This window comes from Sorex fumeus, unplaced genomic scaffold, assembly GCF_029834395.1.
Source record: "Sorex fumeus unplaced genomic scaffold, SorFum_2.1 ptg000024l, whole genome shotgun sequence".
NCBI lineage: Eukaryota > Metazoa > Chordata > Mammalia > Eulipotyphla > Soricidae > Sorex > Sorex fumeus.
In genome coordinates this window covers 8,925,359-8,943,878 of record NW_026606081.1, presented here as the reverse complement: position 1 = coordinate 8,943,878, position 18,520 = coordinate 8,925,359, and the positions used below count along the sequence as shown (strand labels likewise).

Sequence of the window (18,520 nt, the reverse complement as noted above, 5' to 3'; positions counted from 1 at the left end):
AGCTCTTGTTTGCACTGGAAGAACACTTGGGCCAGTGAGCGTGCAGAGATCCTCTGCTTGCCCTCCTCAGCTGGCACCTTACCTGGTCCGTTAAGCACTGCTGACCCCCAAACCAACCTCTGTTCATGGCCCAGATAGACGTTTCCCCACCTGGCGAGTATCAAATAATGACGACAATCCCTCCCTGGGTGCAGGGCTCTCATGCCAGTGATCCTACTTCATTCTGAGCCTCACAACCCTCCAAGTAAGGACTAAGGCTACTTTGTTGCCCACCTGCCATGGAAAAGTCCAAGTTTAAAGAGGTTAAATTAATCCTGAAGGCTGCACAGCAAACTAGGGGCTGTATCAGGATGGGACCCCAGAATTGACGAACTCTGAGTGTTTACCTGCAGAGTCCAATGTTGTGATCATCGTGAGAGGTATATGCATAGATTTAAATTGATTTTTTTTTTTTTTGCTTTTTGGATCACACCTGGCTTTGCACTCAGGAATTACTCCTGGTGGTGCTCAGGGGACCATATGGGATGCTGGGAATCGAACCCGGGTCTGCCGCTTGCAAGGCAAATGCCCTACCTGCTGTGCTATTGCTCCAATCCCCCATGCAAAGATTCAAATAGGAAGTAATTGAGATTAAATAATGAACAGTTCCTCAGTGGCACTTGCTAGGTGTTCCTGCTGCCACATGTGGAGACTGGCCAGTGCCCATGGAAAACGTGGTATCATGGCAGAATGTTCTGTGGCAGCACCTGGCTCCAGGCCCCTATGCCCACAACCCATACTCTCCTTTTTGTCCCTGGAGGCCAAATTCTGCTGGCTAGGGGCCACCCAGAATTTGTTGTTCAAGTGCTCTGAGCAGAAGTTTTCGAGATAGGATTCTCCCAGGACTGTGGCCCTTGTGGCTCAGTCCCCATCCCAGAGTCTAAGGGAGGCGCCTGAGAATGCACTGCGGAAACAGGCATGACCAGTGGCTTCCCAGTCTCCTTCCTCTCAGACTCCTCCTAACTCTGCTGCTGGTCAAGTTCTCCAGCAAGGTCAGGTCTGGAAGAGCCGTAAGGAATCTTCAGGCCATACGCTGGTGCCATTGTTGCCTAAGACAGCAATTCTTGGCCATGGTTGGAAAAGGCTGAAAAATGCCAGCCTGAGGCATTATCAGGTAAAGCCAGATGCTTCCTGAGTCTAGACAGGAGCTTTGCTGAGATTTGTCTGCACGATGACTCTATCAACCGTCCGCCTGATAGAGACTTCAGCCTCTTCCGTTCATGCCAGGACACAGGAGATCATCTGTGTCACTGAGCAGGATCACTTTTTCTCAGAACAAAAACTTGAGCAAAAGCTGTTTTCCCTCCTGGCAGATGCATTATCCCTCTTATATTTTGGGAGGACATCTATCTCCAACTCCCCCCCCACAAATGATCAAATTTTGAATTAAGAAATAAGAGGCAGAAAAGGGCAAAGGGTGACTCTGTTGCCCCCAACTGTAGAGGCCAAGGGAAGAATTAGCCTACAGATTCTGGAGTTTGAGGCTGACCCTTGTGCTTCAGGAATGAACATCCTTTTTGTGAATCTAAGGGAAACTAAAAAACATTTATGAACTGGAGATATAGTAAGGGGGTAAGGCACTTGCCTTGCATGCCACTGGTACCAGTTCAAACCCCTTTTGGTCCCCAAGTCAGGATTGATGGATTGATCACTGAGCACAGCATATATATATATATATCCATGTATATATATATACATATATATATATATATACATGGCTCCATCCTGACAAATTATCACAGTTTACAGGAAACCTGGATCATATGAGGATGTGATGTAAGGCACTGTATCACGTGCCCATCCTTCAATACTAAGCATCCAGTGGATTTGGGGTGGAGGATTTAGCCATTTGTCTTTTCAGGCATGAGGGGGTTTGAATCACTGGGATGGGCTCTTTCAGAAGCTGGTTCCTACTGCTCTCCCAGAACACTTTCCTGCACCCCACACAAGGAAGCGTCTGGCATTCATTATGCTTGTGTCCTTATGCTTGGACTGAAAAGACTGTGAAGGCATTTTGGTTGGTTTCTAATTGGGAAACTGACACATTATATTTGGGGGGAGGTATATTGGGACACACCCAGTAGTGCTCAAGGCTCACAACTAGCTCTGTGCTCAGGGATCACTTCTGGCAGTAATGGGAATTGGCCACATGTAAGACAAGTGCCATATCCTGGGAATTGGCCACATGTAAGGCAAGTGCCATATCCACTGTACTATTTTTAGCATTTGGGTTTTATAGTATTATAAGTATTTAGCTTTATAAGTATTTAGCTTTCTAAATGTGTTTGTCCTCTGTGTGAGTGGAAATCAACATATTTGCAGGGGACACAGTTAATCTAAATTTATTTCAGTTTTGCGGATCTACCTAGTAATGCTCAGAGGACCACGTGGCACTGGGCACTGAACACAGGACTCCTGCAGGTGAAGCCTGAGTGCTAGCCCACTGAACTATTCTCCCCAGCCCCACAAATAAATTCTTTTTCTGTTATAAAAGTAATTGGTGTGGTCACATTTGCCAAAGCCTGTATTGGAATATGAGGCCACACATACGATTGTTGGCTTATTCTCCCAGCTTTGCTTATTGGTTCAGAGTCCTCTACAGGAGATGAAGAGCTAGTTCAGCAGGGAGGGTACCTGCTTTGTATGCAGCTGACCCCCGGAAGCACGTGTGGCTCTATCAACATTACTGGTATGCCCAGCCCCCTCCTTCCTTAAGGAAAGGAAACACTAAATCTTACAATCATAAGTTCCATAAGTGTTCTTGTTAAAAAAAGATTTTCTTCTTTTTCTAAAAGCTACCGAGAGTATTCAATATGCCAGACACAGTAACAACAAAGTCTCCAATGGAGACGTTACTGGGCCCGCTCGAGCAAATCGATGATCAACGGGAGGGCCTTTACTTTACTCTAAATGGAAGTGTTGGCACATGAAGAGACTACACTGTGTGAACATGTGGGTGTCAGCCACAACACTGACAGAGTATTGTGAAGCTGTGCACATCATCAAGGCTGAGGCAGAGCCAGTGAAGATGGAGCCTCTGACAGACAGCCAGCACACAGGCTGCAGTGCTGGTTTTACACGCAGGACGCCCAAATTTGACCTTGCGCACCGGCAGGAGTGACCCTAGAGCCTGAGCATTGCCAGGTGTAACCCCAAATGACCAAAGTAGAGCCTCACCTTAACTCTTCTTTTTTTTTTTTAATCTCAGTTGGAGGTGGTGGAGGACCTCCAGGTTCACATCCTTGACACTCCCATCTAACAAACTCTTAGTCCAGGAAGACATTTGAAGTTGTATTAAGGGATTCTCTTCTCAACCTCTCCTGTCAGGATTGTGACAGGAAGGAGGTGAGGGAGAAAGCCAAGACAAGTGATTTGTTTCAGGCATAACCAGGACAATATTATTATAAGAAAGAATTTAGCCAATGTTGGGGTATAAGTTCAAATATTTTCTGAGAAATTTCTGAGACAGTCCCTCACTATATGATCTAGAGAACCAAGGATTTAACGTGTTATATCAAAAAAACGAAGCAAAGCAAAACCAAAACCCAAAAAGTCCAATCAGAGCCCTCTGACTGTCATGGTTCTGTCAGATGTGAAGGCCAGCATGCAGTGCTCGAACAATAGCAAAGGAATTTCAGGAGACAGGACTATTGGACGGTCAGCTGGGATCCAGCTTGTGTGTGGGCAGGGAGGACACTGTCTCCCCGGAGTGCAGTTACTAAAAATGGCTGAAATATTAAAAATGTCTCCACACAAACAGAGCAGGGGGTTCATGGGTTATAAAAGGGATAATTCCCTTCCTCCTTTCTGGGCCTGGATCAGTAGCAAGTCAGAAAGGAAAGGCAAGGGAAAAGGGACTTTCCTATTGCTGAGAACCTGGTATATTTTCGGTTCCTTCTCACCTCTGTATGGATGTACAGAACCTTAAGCTGCTCTTCCTCTGAAGAGCATATCGCTGGGTGATATACGGAGAGTGTAGGGTGCAGAAACTTTGAACATCAATTTCAAAACTGTGGACACTATTGTTACCATAGCACAGCGGGTAGGGCGTCTGCCTTGCACGCAGCCAACATGGCCGACCCGAGTTCGATTCCTCCGCCCCTCTCGGAGAGCCCGGCAAGCTACCGAGAGTATCCTGCCCGCATGGCAGAGCCTGGCAAGCTACCCGTGACGTATTCGATATGCCAGACACAGTAACAACAAAGTCTCCAATAGAGACGTTACTGGGCCCGCTCGAGCAAATCGATGATCAACGGGAGGGCCTTTACTTACTTTACTTTACTTTAAAAAACATAATTAGGCCAGAGCGATAGTACTGCAGGTAGGGCATTTGCCTTGCATGTGGCTGACCTGGGTTCCATCCCTGGCATCCCATATGATCCCCTGAGCGATGCCAGGAGTAATTTCTGAGGGAAGAGCCAGGAGTAACCCCTGAGAATTGACAGGTGTGACCTCAAAAGCAAAAAACAAAAACAAAAACCCAAAAAAAGCATAATTATGGTCAGGAGAGATAGTACAAGGATATAGGGCTGATCCTTTTGTCTCTGTGGAATAAATAAATCTCTGCTTTTCCTTTACAGAGAAAGGGGAACTCTTTGTGCCATCTCCCAGTTACTTTGATGTTGTGTACCTGAACCCTGACAGACAAGCTGTGGTTCCTTGTCGAGTTACTGTATTATCAGCCAAAGTCACTCTCCACAGGGAGTTTCCAGCCAAGGAAATCCCAGCCAACGGCACAGACATCATGTATGACGTGAGGAGAGGTTTTGTGTATCTGCAGCCTCATTCTGACCAGCAAGGGGTTGTCTACTGCAAGGCTGAGGCTGGGGGCAAGTCTCAGATCTCTGTCAAGTACCATCTGCTCTACGTAGAAGGTAAAGCTTATGTTCTGCTAGGGCCTTTGGCCCTCAGTGTCAGATCCTGCCATTCCCTACTGTGGGTGCATAGAGAAGGTGCAGAAATCAGTTCTTATCTGTTTCTTGACAGCACCAACCTTTCCAGAATATCCTACCTGTTAGCCTGTGACCCCAGTAGCACTTAACTTCCTTCTTCCCAGATTCTTTCATCATTTGCCAGTGTGTGAGTGACCAGCTCCCCCCCACCACTTTTTTTATAAGTACATTTTATTTTATTTTTTAAATTTTTTGTTCATTGGTCACTTTTATTTATTTATTTAATCACTGTGGGAAAAGTTACAAAGCCTTCAGGTTTAAGTCCTGGTCATGCAAATATCACATTTCCCTTTACCAATACTTATTTTTCACCACAGAGAACCCCAATAATTCCCCCCCAACCCTCCCAATGCCTGTGAGGCAGATGAATTCTAGTTAACACTCTATCTACTTTGACTCAATTTATTGTTTCGACAAAAGATGCACCCTTATTATTTAGAGTTTACACCCCCAAATCAGACCTGATGAAAAGGCATTGTGAAATGATTTGTTTTCTACAGCTGGTCACAAGAATTAAACGATGTCGTGTGGCCGCAATAGCGGCCGCGAGATTTTGGATTTCTGGTATTTTACTTATTAACCCTGTAAGTATTTCTGCTGAGAGTAAGATAATTATAGATTGGTTTCTGTGCTCTGGAGCCATGGCCATGCTGGAGAGCTGCTCGTGGGGGGCAACTCGTGACCTCGGTAGGGCATGAAGGACGAGGAAGGCCCCCCTTCCCATGAGGTTTTAGTCGTCCCATCACGACCAGCTCATACCTGGCTTTCCACAAAGCTCCCAAGCAGCTACCATCTTTCTTTCCAGAGGGAACCCCCCCACCACCACCACTTCTTACCTCAGCCTCTCAGTGACCATCTGGATCCTTTGCCACAATCAGATCTGCTGTTTCCTCAGGCACTGTCTGGTCCCCTGTCAAGGCCAAGAGCTGGGGTGGTTGACCTTGTTACACCCATTCCCACTTCCCAACCCTCACGGTCTCACTCCCGCCGTGGGACACAGGCCATACTGGTCTGCTCATCTCCTTTTGTCCATGGCAGGCTATCTTTCTCACTCTCTTTTCGGAGGATGTCTTCTGCCTCAAACTCATTTGTCTGACCCAATTCCTGCCTGGTTGCTCTACCTCAGACACCTGGTTTCTTCAGTCAGCATGCCAACTTACTCTAGCGTGGGAATCACGAGCAGCTCCAGCCTCAGACTTATACCTGGACTTATTCAGCATTTACTGACTCCTCTTCTGCTCCGTACCTTCTTGCTGTCCACTCTCCTCAAACACTCTCCTCTATGCTTCGCACAGCAGCTCTGGCTGGGACCCTTGGGGCCTCCTATGCTTTTAAATCCAGCAGACAAATGTTGGTTCTCATCCTACTTGATTCTGCCTTGCCTGCATGAAACTCCCTGGGCCCCATTCCCTCTGCTTTCTCCTAACAAACTTATTCTACTTTGTCAGCCTGTTGAGTCTCCCTGATTGTAGATGTTGGTGTTGCCCAGTTCTTTCTCACTCCAGTTCCCCCCCCCCCCACAACTGGGGACTTTTCCACCATATCAGTCTCTGAACCTCAGATGTTCAATAGGTTACTGAGTATTCGGGGTCCAGAATACTAGGAGCATCAACTTTCCTGTCAGCCTATCTTTGAACTCCGGACCTTCCTTGTCACAGCCTGTCAATCACCTGATGTATGGGACCAAGACTGGGCGTGAACTTGATCATCCCATCTCTCATTTTCTATATTTTTCCATTTATAGTTTCCAATTGGTCTCCATTATGGTCACTTCCCGCCCGCCCCTCCGTTTTCCACACAGCTGATTATAATTCCTTTTGGAACTATTTAGTAGGTATGGCCTTCCCTAGAACCAAGGTCAGTGAATTTCCTCTGGTCAGCCGCAGCCTGTGCCCCATGGTGAGGAGCTCTGAGCACCTCCTGTGAACACAGGTCCCAGCAGAAAGGTGTTGTGAGGCCAGAAATCCTTTTAAAATAGACTTCCCATAAAAGCAGCTACATCACATTGAGCCTCCATGCCCAGCAACCTGGCCTGCTTCTTTTGGAGGCGTTTCATAAGGCCATTCTGGGCTTGACTGCTTCGCCTCCATGCCCACCATTCATTGTAGACTTTTTGCTTGCTTTTGGACCATACCTGGTGATGCTCAAGAGTTACTCCTGGCAGTGCTTGGGGAGTCATATAAGGTGCCGAGGATTGAACCCAGCTCGGCCCCATGCAAGACAAGGGCCCTACTCACTGTATTCTCTCTCCAGCTCTTGTCACACACTGCTTTCTCAAACATCCTGGGTTTCCTTTAAGCTTGAAACCCAATTCAGGTTTCAGATGAACCATGTAGGGGCCTATTTCACATCTCCCTCCTCCACTAAGGCCCCACAGGCTCAGAGAGTGTCTGTCCAGCTCACTGCTGATGCTCTAGCTGGCGGCTCTCTGACTTGCTCTAGGTACCATAAAAAACGATGTGAGCAAGCTGACAAGGAACATTCTGGAATGTTCCGAAGAGGGGAGAGTGCCAGTGGGAGGCTAGAGTTCTGGGCTAGAGCAGGCTTTGTCCTTGTGTTGTGCCCATGACTTTCCTCTCACCTGCCCTGTCTCTTCACTTCCAGTCCCCAGTGGCCCTCCATCCACCACCATCTCAGCATCCTCAAACAAAGTGAAAGGTGGGGACGACATCAGCATCCTCTGCACTGTCCTAGGAGAGCCTGACGTGGAGGTGGAGTTCAGGTGGATCTACCCGGGGCAGAAGGTAAGCACTGCGGGACCCCACCAGCTCTGAGTTCCCTTTGGGGTCACCTACTGGTGATGACACAACTCCTTGAGAAGTGCAAGTCATGTGCGATGTATAGCAGAGGTAGGATATGCTCTCAGATACACTCTCCCTGTCCTTAAGAACCAACTGAAAATTCCCTCAGGCTTTCATGAAGCAACTCACTTCACATACTCTCTCCTCATAATTGATTTTAACTTTTTAATATTTTTTTTTGCTTTTTTGGGTCACACCCAGAATGCTCAGGGGTTACTCCTGGCGGTACTTGGGGAACCATATGGGATGCTGGAGATTAAACTCAGGTTGGCTGCATGCAAGGCAAATGCCCTACCCGCTGTACTATTGCTCCAGTCCCCAAGTGATTTTACTTTTTAACCCATAAGAAGGGCCATGCCCATGAAAAGGGAAGGAAGTACACCCCTTCTTTCTCCACGCCCAAGCTGGAATTTAACTCTGGCAAGATTCTAGACCAATCTACAGCCCTTTAAATTTCTTTCCCTAGTCTTCCTCCCACTGCCCCCCCCCCCCACCGCCGCCGCAGCCTGTGCCCCATGGTGAGGAGCTCTGAGCACCTCCTGTGAACACAGGTCCCAGCAGAAAGGTGTTGTGAGGCCAGAAATCCTTTTAAAATAGACTTCCCATAAAAGCAGCTACATCACATTGAGCCTTCATGCCCATCACTAAAATAAACAGTTTTGCTACCAACATGGAACAATCCTTTTGTTGCCAGAACAGTTTGGGCTCCCGAGACCTGCAGAAAGCCAACGGGAGTCAGAGCAGCTGTTGGCGGAAAATAACTCTCTGGAGAACAATTTCGGTCAGCCTCCAGGTAGACCTGCTATTTGCCAAAGTGCTGTCACAATAGACAGGAAAGATTGTCAAAGGGATTTTTAAAACGTTGCTAAGGTTCATTCTTATGCGTTCACTTAGTAATGCTACAAGCATCATAATTATGCAAAACTCATCCAGAAAATACTTCTTCCTCACCAATGTTGGATGAAACCGCTCATAAATGAATAGAAATAGGGGGCAACCTCATCGCAGCATCACCTTGCCTATCTGGGGCACAACTGTCATGCATCTGGAGCCATGTCAGATGACATGTTTCCCTAATCTGAACAAGCTTTCATTTACGCTGGCAGAACTTTGGTTGGACATGGTTTTTTGTTTTAAATTCTGTGAATAAGGAACGGTGAGTAGTCCATGTAGGGAGGGGGATGTGGAAAATTTTATCCTGTTTTTATGCTTTATATTGAGCCCCAGAGAAAGCCAAATAGCACCATGAAACTCGAGACTCTACTTATGGGGGGGGGGGGGGGGAATAAGGCAGCCAAAAATGGTTATGACACAAAAGCGGAGGTATGTGTACTGCATAGTCCTTGGGAAGTGTGGGTTTTGCTCTTTGGAAAAAACACTCACTGTGCTGGGTGAAGGGGCGCTGTTTATAGTCGCTTGTACTTTCTGCTTCTACTTTCTGATGTCGTTCCATAGGACGAGAGGCCTGTGACTATCCGCGACACATGGAGGCTGATCCACAGGGGGCTCACACACACCACCCGGATGTCCCAGAGTGTCCTCACAGTGGAGGACTTTGAGACCATTGACATGGGATATTACATTTGCACGGCTCAGAACCCCCAAGGACAGACTACAGTAGCCACCACTGTTGAGTTTTCCTGACATGGAAAATGAAGCATAATGGACTGATAGAAAGCCTGTGGATGCAGACGACCAGCTTCGGGGCGCTTTTGATTTGCGCTGCCAGAGGCCAATGGAAGGAGCCAAACTCCAGCCCCTGCCTTGTGAGTCAGACCCAGATATCTGCCAAGAAGGAAGTCCTATGGTCTAATCATAGAAGTGCTAACTCTCCCAACAGAAAACATGTACTCTTACCGCTTACCTTCCATGTGTGTGCTTGTAGTTCTCATACAAAGAACGTATGTATGTAAACAACTTTATATAATCATTTCTATTAAATGTGCAGACTTTTATAAAAAATTAAAACTGGTCTAAATGCTATTTTCTTTTTTTGTGGGGATATTCCCAGCAGTGCGTGGGATGCCCTATGGTGCAGGGATTCTATGCCTGTCAGGTATATACCCCATCCCTTTGGGAGACGTCCGGTACTGAGGGATAATTTCTGCCTCTGCTGCTCAGGAGTGATGCTTCGGTGCTCGGGAGGACAATATTGATGTAGGGGATCAAATGGGGTCGGCAGCTACAAGGTAAGTTTCTGGCCTTCTATAATCTGACATGCAGAAGAGTTGCTCGTCAACAATGTTCTGGCCAATACCTTGTATTCTAATGAATCTAAACGTGTGGAAACGCGTATTTCAACTACTTATGCAGGAGCAGCAACTCAAGATGTGAAGCTTAGACAAATTTTTGTCCCCCTCTATAGCAACTGGCTGGAGCAGCAGGTAGGGCATTTGCCTTGCACACGGCCGACCCAGGTTTGATTCCTCAGCCCCTCTCAAAGAGCCTGGCAAGCTACCGAGAGTATCCTGTCCACACAGCAGAGCCTGGCAAGCTCCCTGTGCCATATTCGACATGCTAAAAACAGTAACAACAAGTCTCACAATGGAGACATTACTGGTGTCTACTCACGATAAAAGAGGGGAGGACAGTGCTAGAGTGCAGCCCTCTATAGCAACTTTAAAGCCAATGAGTTATACAGGTTTTGAAAAAAATGAACCAGCATAACTATTAAAACCCGTAACAACACCTGGCTTTCAAATATGCTTAGCTTTGACTTTTTTTTTTATAAGAATGCATAACTGCATTTTATTTTATTTTTGCTTTTTGGGTCACTCCCGGCGATGCTCAGGGGTTACTCCTGGCTCAGGCACTCAGGAATTACTCCTGGTGGTGCTCGGGGGACCATATGGGATGCTGGAAATCGAACTCGGGTCGGCCATGTTGGCTGCATGCAAGGCAAACACCCTACCCGCTGTGCTATCGCTCCAGCCCCCAGCTTTGACTTTTTTTGAAAAGAAAAGCTACTTCAAAGTCTAGCTGTGTGAGCCAAATGTTAGCCCATAACTGGCCAGATTTTATAGTTACACTGGAAATTCCGGGAAAATAACTTACAAGAGATGTAGGATCAGTCCTGTGCTGTGATTAGTGTTAGATGGTGGATAAAATACTGAAGAATGAAATATGCTAGAGGTTACAACTCTTAAATGAAATATTCCAGCATTCTTTATTTGATCAAAGTAAATACACTTTCCAGCACTACAAACTGAGCACAACTACAGCTGTTTACACATCCATATTTTTATGACGTGCCGACATTTTGCACCCTACATAAAACATTTGGTTTGAAAAAAAAATCAAAGTTCTCTGTTTTGATTCCTATCTTCTCTCCTGTTATCTCCCAGTCTCTAAAGACAGTTAACTCTAATTGTGAGATTGATTTCTCCAGTCACCCTTCGGACCTGGAGGTCAGCAGGGAACAGTGAAATTTACCAAGTGCAGCAGGGGAATGGTCAAGCCAGCTTTGACTCCTGACATGAGCAGAGAGAAATCCAGGAGGTGGCAGTGAATCTACATTCCCATATGATTAGAAGCAAACATGGAAGGTTCCATCATAGATAATAAAACTACTGAAGCTTTAAAGACTCAGACACAATCACTAATTAAAAAAAATGCATCATGAATATCATCTCGCTTTGTAGAAGACATGGAAATGATGACGTGAATACCCACCTTCGGCATCCCGAACCTGTTCTTAGTATAGGGGAATTTAGACAGCAAACAGCTCAGATTAGTAAATACTGACATGACGATGTGGACACGTGCAGGAGAGGGAGAAAAAGCCACAGTCCTTCCTTCCACCTCCCCCGAAGTATCAGAATTGGGAGAAAGTAGCAAGCTTTTTTTTTTTTTTAAGTGAAACAAGGTAATTTTGCTAAAAAAACTTGCTTATAAAGACATGAGAGGAAAGAAAATGTGTTCAAGGAAGAACACCTCTCTAGAGTAGAAGTAAATGAGCCAAAAAGCAAAATCAACAACAACAAAATGCCTCCAAAACCAGAAAACCCAAACCAAAAGGTAAATCCCCCAAAATCGACAAGTGAAATACATGTTCAGAAGAGAACAAGGGCTTGAAGAGCAAATGATAGGCTTTGAAGAAAAAAAAAATGAGTTGCAGGTTGGAGGAGAGTTGCATGGGCCACAGTTCCACTTGGGGCTGGCCACGTAGGAGGGGGGATTTCTCAAAGGGTACCCAGATCCCTAGCCTCATCTCCCCAGACGGTTTGATGAAGGTGCTTCTACTCATCAGGAAGCGCTGAGTCCCACCTTCCTCAGTTCCACTAGCCAATCACACTCTTTCGTTAGCCTCTTTGTGGTTTCCACAAGATTTGTGCTGTCAGACCGAGGTTTTCGATTCTTTGGCAAGTGGCTGCTGCAGCACCCCGAAGATGAGCTGATCCTTCGCCTAGTCCCCGAGAAAAACAGGCAGGAGGTAGAAGGTTTGCTTCTGTGGCTTTGGATGAGGGGTGGAAGAGAGAGATTAGGGTGATGGCAGAGGAGAAGACAGTTCATATTTGTGAGGGCAACTGAGATCAAGGTAAAAAATAAGGCAGATACAATCCACTGGTACTGCCATTTTCTCTATACAGATCTGTAGAAAAATTAGGGTTCTACGTTTTTGCTCATCGCCTGAGAATGTGGTGCAATATTAGGTTTACATAGTGTAATGTTAAGCTTACATGGATGAGTTAAAAATGTACAGGGAAAAAGCTCGTTGCAACGGACAGGGCCAAACACTGAAAAACTGCCAGCAACTGACCTCCGAAAGCTACAGAGAATGTCTAGACACGAACAGGTCAAAGTTTTCCTGTCACACCCTCGCCTGCTCCTGTCCACGGGCGGAGCAGAGCGGGCGGTCGCTTCTGTGGCTTTGGGAGGCAATGCATCTGTGACGAAATCTGATTAGCACATGTCCAGAGCTTTCGACCCCGAATCCTCACAAGACACTCGCACACCCATTTCACGCATGCAGACCCAACCAGACCAAAACAGAAATCATAAGAAGGTGTGTGTAATGAGGAACATTAGAAAGGGTCGGAAATCTTTATCTTAATGGGCCCCTGAGAGGTTTTTCCCCCTTACGCTTAGGTGAAAAAGGCAACCGAACAAGATCCTCTCGTTCTTTTAAGTGCTTTGTGCGAAATCTTTGGGGGTAGGTGGGGGGAGGGGAGGAGTCTCTGGGACCGAGTGCCAGTCTCCTGGGGGGTGTTGGGGGTAGGGTGGGGGGGGTGCCGTTCCAGTTCATGGATTTACACATCAGCTCAGGAAGCGCTGCTCCCGGCAGTCCTCAGGACCTGGGCCCGTGGCTCTCCCGACAGTCTCCCAGCGTGGAGAAAGTGTCATCTGGGCGAGACGCTGGGGCTGGGGAAGGAGCCCGAGTTCCTTGGCGACTGGAAGGGGATAGCGGTGGACGTGGGGGATCTCTTGGGGCTGCACAGGTCCCCGTTGTGCAGCTTCCACAGTAGCTCCTCGTTCTCCATGGAGAGGCGCTTGTTGACTTTGGATTCCTTCTCCAGGGACTCCTGCAGTACCGCCTGCTCGGTGGAAAGTTGCCTAAAGACAGGAGAATGTCAGAATCCATGGCGGGGTCATGGGTGACAGCCCACACAGAAAAACGCCGGGAAAAAACATTGTCTGGGTAGTTAGAAACTGTGAGCCAGCCCGTGCCTTGGGAATAAGAGGGAGTCTGGCCTGCACTTGCCTGGCAGAGGGACCTGGTGAGCAGAGACCATGCCCTACCCCCCCGCCCCCTGACCCTTCCCCCCCCCCCACACACACAGAGAATGGCTTGATTTTTTTTCTTTTTGGGTCACACCCGGCAATGGGATTACACTGTTCCTCGCCAGGGCCCCTTGGAGGGGAGCGGGTTGAGCTTTCCTCCCCGCCCTGACCAGGGCTCCGGCAGCCGAAGACCTCCAGGACCAGCCACCACCATGCTGAGACCACTCTCCACACACATGAAGGTACTGGCAGAGGGACAAATCCACGTGGGTTCCGGGGCCAAGATCTCCAAGCCTACTTGGATTGGAGTCGAGCATCCTCCACCCAGATCCTCCAAATTCCAGTAGGCGGGGGTCACACCCACCACCTGGCCCCCTGGCGCCGTGTAATCCCATCAACGGCCAAGACTCAGGGATTATAAAATCCAGCTCCCGGAACCGCGCGGCCACATTCGTGGCTGCGCAACATCTTATCAGAACATGTTTTTTATGACATCTTATTATTTCATTCCTACTTTGGACAAACTTGCAGGCTATCGAATGTAGCCTGCCCACAGGGCAGAGTCTGGCAAACTCCCCGTGGCGTACCAAATATGCCAAATACCAGTAACAATGATGGGTCTCATTCTCCTAAAGAGCCTTGAATATAATCTCAGGGCTAGGATGAAAGAGACGTTACTGGGGCCTGCTCGAGGCAATCGACTAATAACAGGATGATGAAATGAAAAAATGAATAACCCAGCAATACTCCCGGGCAACATTCCCGGGGAATACACCTGGCATAGGGGTTACTCCTGGCTCTGCACTCAGGAATTACCCCTGGCCATATGGGATGCTGAGAATCGAACTCAGGTCAGCCAAATGCAAGGCAAATGCCCTATTGGTTGTGCTATCACTCCAGCCCCCATAGCATGTGTTTGAATAAAGAAACGGATGCATGTGGGGGCAGGTTGAGGAGGGGTTTCTAGATACTCTCTCTGTCTTATGCATGCCACTTTCCTCTTGGATCTTGAGATGTTCTTACTCTGAAAACATTTCTAGCGTCAGAAAGTTGGGGGGAGGTTGAGAGAGGCTGGCCCCCCACCCAAGTCTTGGAGTTGGTCTGGGACAAGCTAGTAAGAGCATGAAGCATTCCAATATTTTTAGATAAAAATATGAACACTTTGCTTTTTGTTTTTGGGCCACACCCACACCCATCAGAACTCAGGGGGCCATCCAGGTGCCGATGATCAGACCTGAGTTACCATGTGCAAGACAAGAGCCTTACCTGCTGTACTGTCTCTATGGGCCCCATAATAAGCACCTTTAATCAGATGCTTCAGTTCCATTTCCAACAGGCATGGGGTGGAGTGTGAGAAGAAAGCACTGCTCTAGAAGGGTCCTGAGAGGGAGAAACTCACAAAAATGAGGACTGTTTTGTTTTTACCTTGAAATTGCCATGTGCTTATCCATCCGAGCTTTCAATTCCTCATTCTCCTGCTGGAATCGTTTCAATTTGTCAACCAATGCTGTATTGTTGTCCACCTTGGAGTAAACAGAAAAACCACGATTTACTGTTAAAAAGTTACATACTCAGAAACACCTGCCTTTGATTTGATTTTTTTTTTTCATTTAATCACCATGGTTTTACAAAGTTGTTCATAAAATAGCTGTCATGGGCATTCAATGTTCCAGCACCAACTGCACCACCAGAGTGATCTTGATTTTGTTTGTTTTTGTTATGCTTATTTATTTTGCTTTTTGGGTCACATTCGGCGATGCACAGGTATTATTCCTGGCTCACGTACTCAGGAACTACTCCTGGCGATGCTTGGGGGACCGTATGGGATGCTGGGAATGAACCCTGGTCGGCTGTATGCAAGGCAAATGCCCTACCCGCTATGCTCCAGCCCCATGTTTTTGTTATGCTTTTGGGACACATCTAGCTATGCTTAGGGTTTACTCCTAGCTTTGCACAGGAGGTATGGTGATACTTGGGGAACCACATGTGGTGCTGGTGATTGAGTGCACGTTGGGCAAGTGCCTCACCCACTATGTAACTACCTCCTAATACTATACTAATACTAATTATCTACTTACTATTGCTCCAGTCCAAAGGTCCTCCTTTTTGGTTATTTTTTAAATTTTTGTGTCCCAATTCCTGGTAGTGCTCAGCCCTTTGGGCCATCTCCCTGGTCCTATCTGAAGCTTGAGTATACTGAATAGATATTTATGTAAAACTTACTAGTGTATTGAAATAGATATTTACCAACACTGCACAAAAGAGCCTAATGTGGCAAGACAGAGGGTCGAGATATCATTACCTCTTTATTATCACTCTCATCATCATCATCATCACTGTGGTTGATGCCTGGAACTGAAGCAGGGTAGGTATTACCCTGACACATGTATGCCTGGCATTTGAGTGCTGACCCGCCCTGGGGGGTGGCCAAGATGTTCCAAGTCAACCCGTTCTCAGGAATCCAAGAAAGGCCCCTGCGCATTGGGACAACCCTCTGGACTGTGCCTCTTTTAATGTACTATCATTGTAAAATTAATTTTATTTAGGCCCATGATTTACAAAGTTTCAGATAACAGACTTACAGGTGGGCATTCGAGGTTCCAGCTCCAATGTCCCTCTTTAATTTCAGAGGGGGCAGATCAAGCCCTGTGGCTAATATGGTCTGTGGTTCTCAGCCTCACTACTACTTCCGACTGCGCAACTGCAAAAACAAATCTCCACACTGGACAAAAACTCAACGGTCCTGCTCTTGGCAATGCTTAAGGTGGTCCTGAACCAGGTTTTTGAGTTATTCTTCAGCACTCAGTTCTGAGGGACCCCACGAGGTGGCAGGCACAGAGCGCAGCTGAGTGCGGCCTTTCTCTAGGCGCTTCAGTGGGAGATCCCTGTGTTCTCTGGCTGACGTGGCCCAGGATCAATTTAAGGAAAAACAAATTGATCTGTTGAGTGATTAAAGGATGAAATTCCCAGGCAACATTTCTGTACTCCCTTGGCAGGTGAACGGCCCACCATGCCCTCACTTGCTCTTTCCAGTTTTTTTTTTTTGTTTTTTTTTGCTTTTTGGGTCACACCGGTGATGCACAGGGGTTACTCTTGGCTCTGTACTCAGGAATTACTCCTGGCGGTGCTCACGGGACCATATGGGATGCTGGGAATCAAACCCAGGTCAGTCGCATGTGAGGCAGATGCCCTACCCACTGTGCTATTGCTCCAGTCCCCTCACTTGCTCTTCCTAAGGGCAAGGTTTTAGAAACTGCTTACGAGGCGACCTTGAAGTTATGCCTGGGTTGGTATTAAGCTTCTGTCACTATAGCTGGCTCTGAGTTTGGAGGCCCACTGGCTTTAATATACTAGAGGGAGAAGAATGCTGAAAGTAGACTATAGGCAAACATGATTGCCACTCAATGCCTCTTTTGCAAACCACAACACCCAAAAGGAGAGAGAGAACAGAGGGGAATGCCCTGTCACAGAGGCAGGGTGGGATGGGGGGTGGGAGGGATACTGGGATCCGTGGTGGTGGGAAATGGGCACTGGTGGAGGGATGGGTATTTGATCATTGTGTAATTGAAACCCAAGCACAAAATTTGTAAAACTACAACTGTACCTCATGGTGTCTCACTAATAAAAATTAAAAAAAAAAGACACTAAAAATCACAGTAGAATGATTGACAAGAATGTTAAAAAAAAGAATGACAAGAATGGTGGGGTAAACTTCAGTGTGGGAAGGTGGGGGAAGAGGCAGGAGTGTATGCTTTACATATGGGAGCCTCAGGTTGGATACCGGACACCATACGGGTCCCCAAGCCCCTGAGCACACTGTCCAATATGCTTCCAAAGCCACACCTCCCCAAAAAACATCACTGCAAAAAAATATAAATAAATAAAAAACTGGAAGGGAAATGTGGCAATGGGGAGGGAGTACAGAGGAGCCAGAGCCATAGTTAAGTGGGAAGGGTCTTGCATGTGGCTGTCCTGGGCTTAATCCCCAGCACCCCATGTGATCCCTGAGTAGAGAGCCAGGAGTAAGTCATGAGCACCACAGGATGTGACCCCTGAACCAAACCCTCTCCCCCAAACCCAAACCAAAGTAGTCATTGATCCTCTGTTTAGGAGCTATATCTAACACTACTACTTATTTTATATTTGGTACAATTATTGTGGGCTGGAGCAATAGAACAGCAGGTAGGGCATTTGCCTTGCATGCGGCCGACCCAGGTTCAATTCCGCTGCTCCTCTTGGAGAGCCCGGCAAACTACCGAGAGTACCTTGCCCCCACAGCAGAGCCTGGCAAGCTCCCGGTGGCTTATTTGGTATGCCAAAAACAGTAACAACAAGTCTCACAATGGAGACGTTACTAGTGCTCGCTCGAGCAAATGGTTGAACAACATGAGGACAGGGCTACATCTAAAAATGCTTGGGACAAGCCAATTGGGAGAAACAACCTGCTCACCGATGGGGCGAGGAAAAGACTTGATTCCACAAAAAAGGGAACATTGGAAATTTCCAATAATTGTAAAGGGATTTAAGATAAAACCTGAGGTGGGCCGATCTAGACTAGGTAACCGGGCAGTGATTGAACCTAAAATATTATCTCGGGGCAGGGAGATGGCTCAAAGGGCTAACCACATCCTCTGCACACGGAGTCCTGATTTCGTCCCCAGCGCTGCATGAGCAGCTGAGAGAGAGACCTTTCTGTCCCCTGACCCCTTCAACAACAATTACCTTGTTCAAGTCCTCATCTTGTAAGAGGAACCCTGGTCATAGAGCTAGTATTAGGCATGTCAATTTTCCAATACAGCTTTTAGTGAGAAAGCTGTCTTACTTTCTAAGTGTCTTATTTTTGACAAAGACCCAGAGCTTACAAATAAGTAAGGGGAGTCAGGGGACACTGGATTTATCTGTCATCACATTAACCCCCTCACTTGGCCGTAAAATGCCTGCAGGTTGACTAATGGCATGATATCTCTTGGGTGTGACAGACAATAAATATTTATGGTTCAGCAAAAA

The 18,520-nt window shown here is 47.0% G+C and overlaps 2 protein-coding genes across 5 annotated transcripts in view; one reads left to right on the top strand and one right to left on the bottom strand.

Annotated features, from left to right (window-relative positions):
* PDGFRL (platelet derived growth factor receptor like) overlaps positions 1–9,732 on the top strand; it is a 52,512-nt gene extending 42,780 nt beyond the window's left edge. The window contains exons 4-6 of the mRNA XM_056114343.1: positions 4,620–4,913; positions 7,596–7,735; positions 9,248–9,732. Coding sequence (XP_055970318.1) covers positions 4,620–4,913; positions 7,596–7,735; positions 9,248–9,436 — 623 coding nt within the window. The 3' untranslated portion in view covers positions 9,437–9,732. The remainder of the gene's footprint in view (positions 1–4,619; positions 4,914–7,595; positions 7,736–9,247) is intronic.
* Positions 9,733–10,925: 1,193 nt separating this feature from the next.
* Positions 10,926–18,520, bottom strand: part of MTUS1 (microtubule associated scaffold protein 1) — a 131,253-nt gene continuing 123,658 nt past the window's right edge. For all 4 annotated transcript variants that reach the window (XM_056114062.1, XM_056114063.1, XM_056114064.1 and 1 more), the window contains 2 exons: positions 14,939–15,036; positions 10,926–13,345 (listed from right to left, as the gene is read on the bottom strand). In XM_056114062.1, the coding sequence (XP_055970037.1) occupies positions 13,132–13,345; positions 14,939–15,036 (312 nt within the window). In that variant the 3' untranslated portion in view covers positions 10,926–13,131. The remainder of the gene's footprint in view (positions 13,346–14,938; positions 15,037–18,520) is intronic.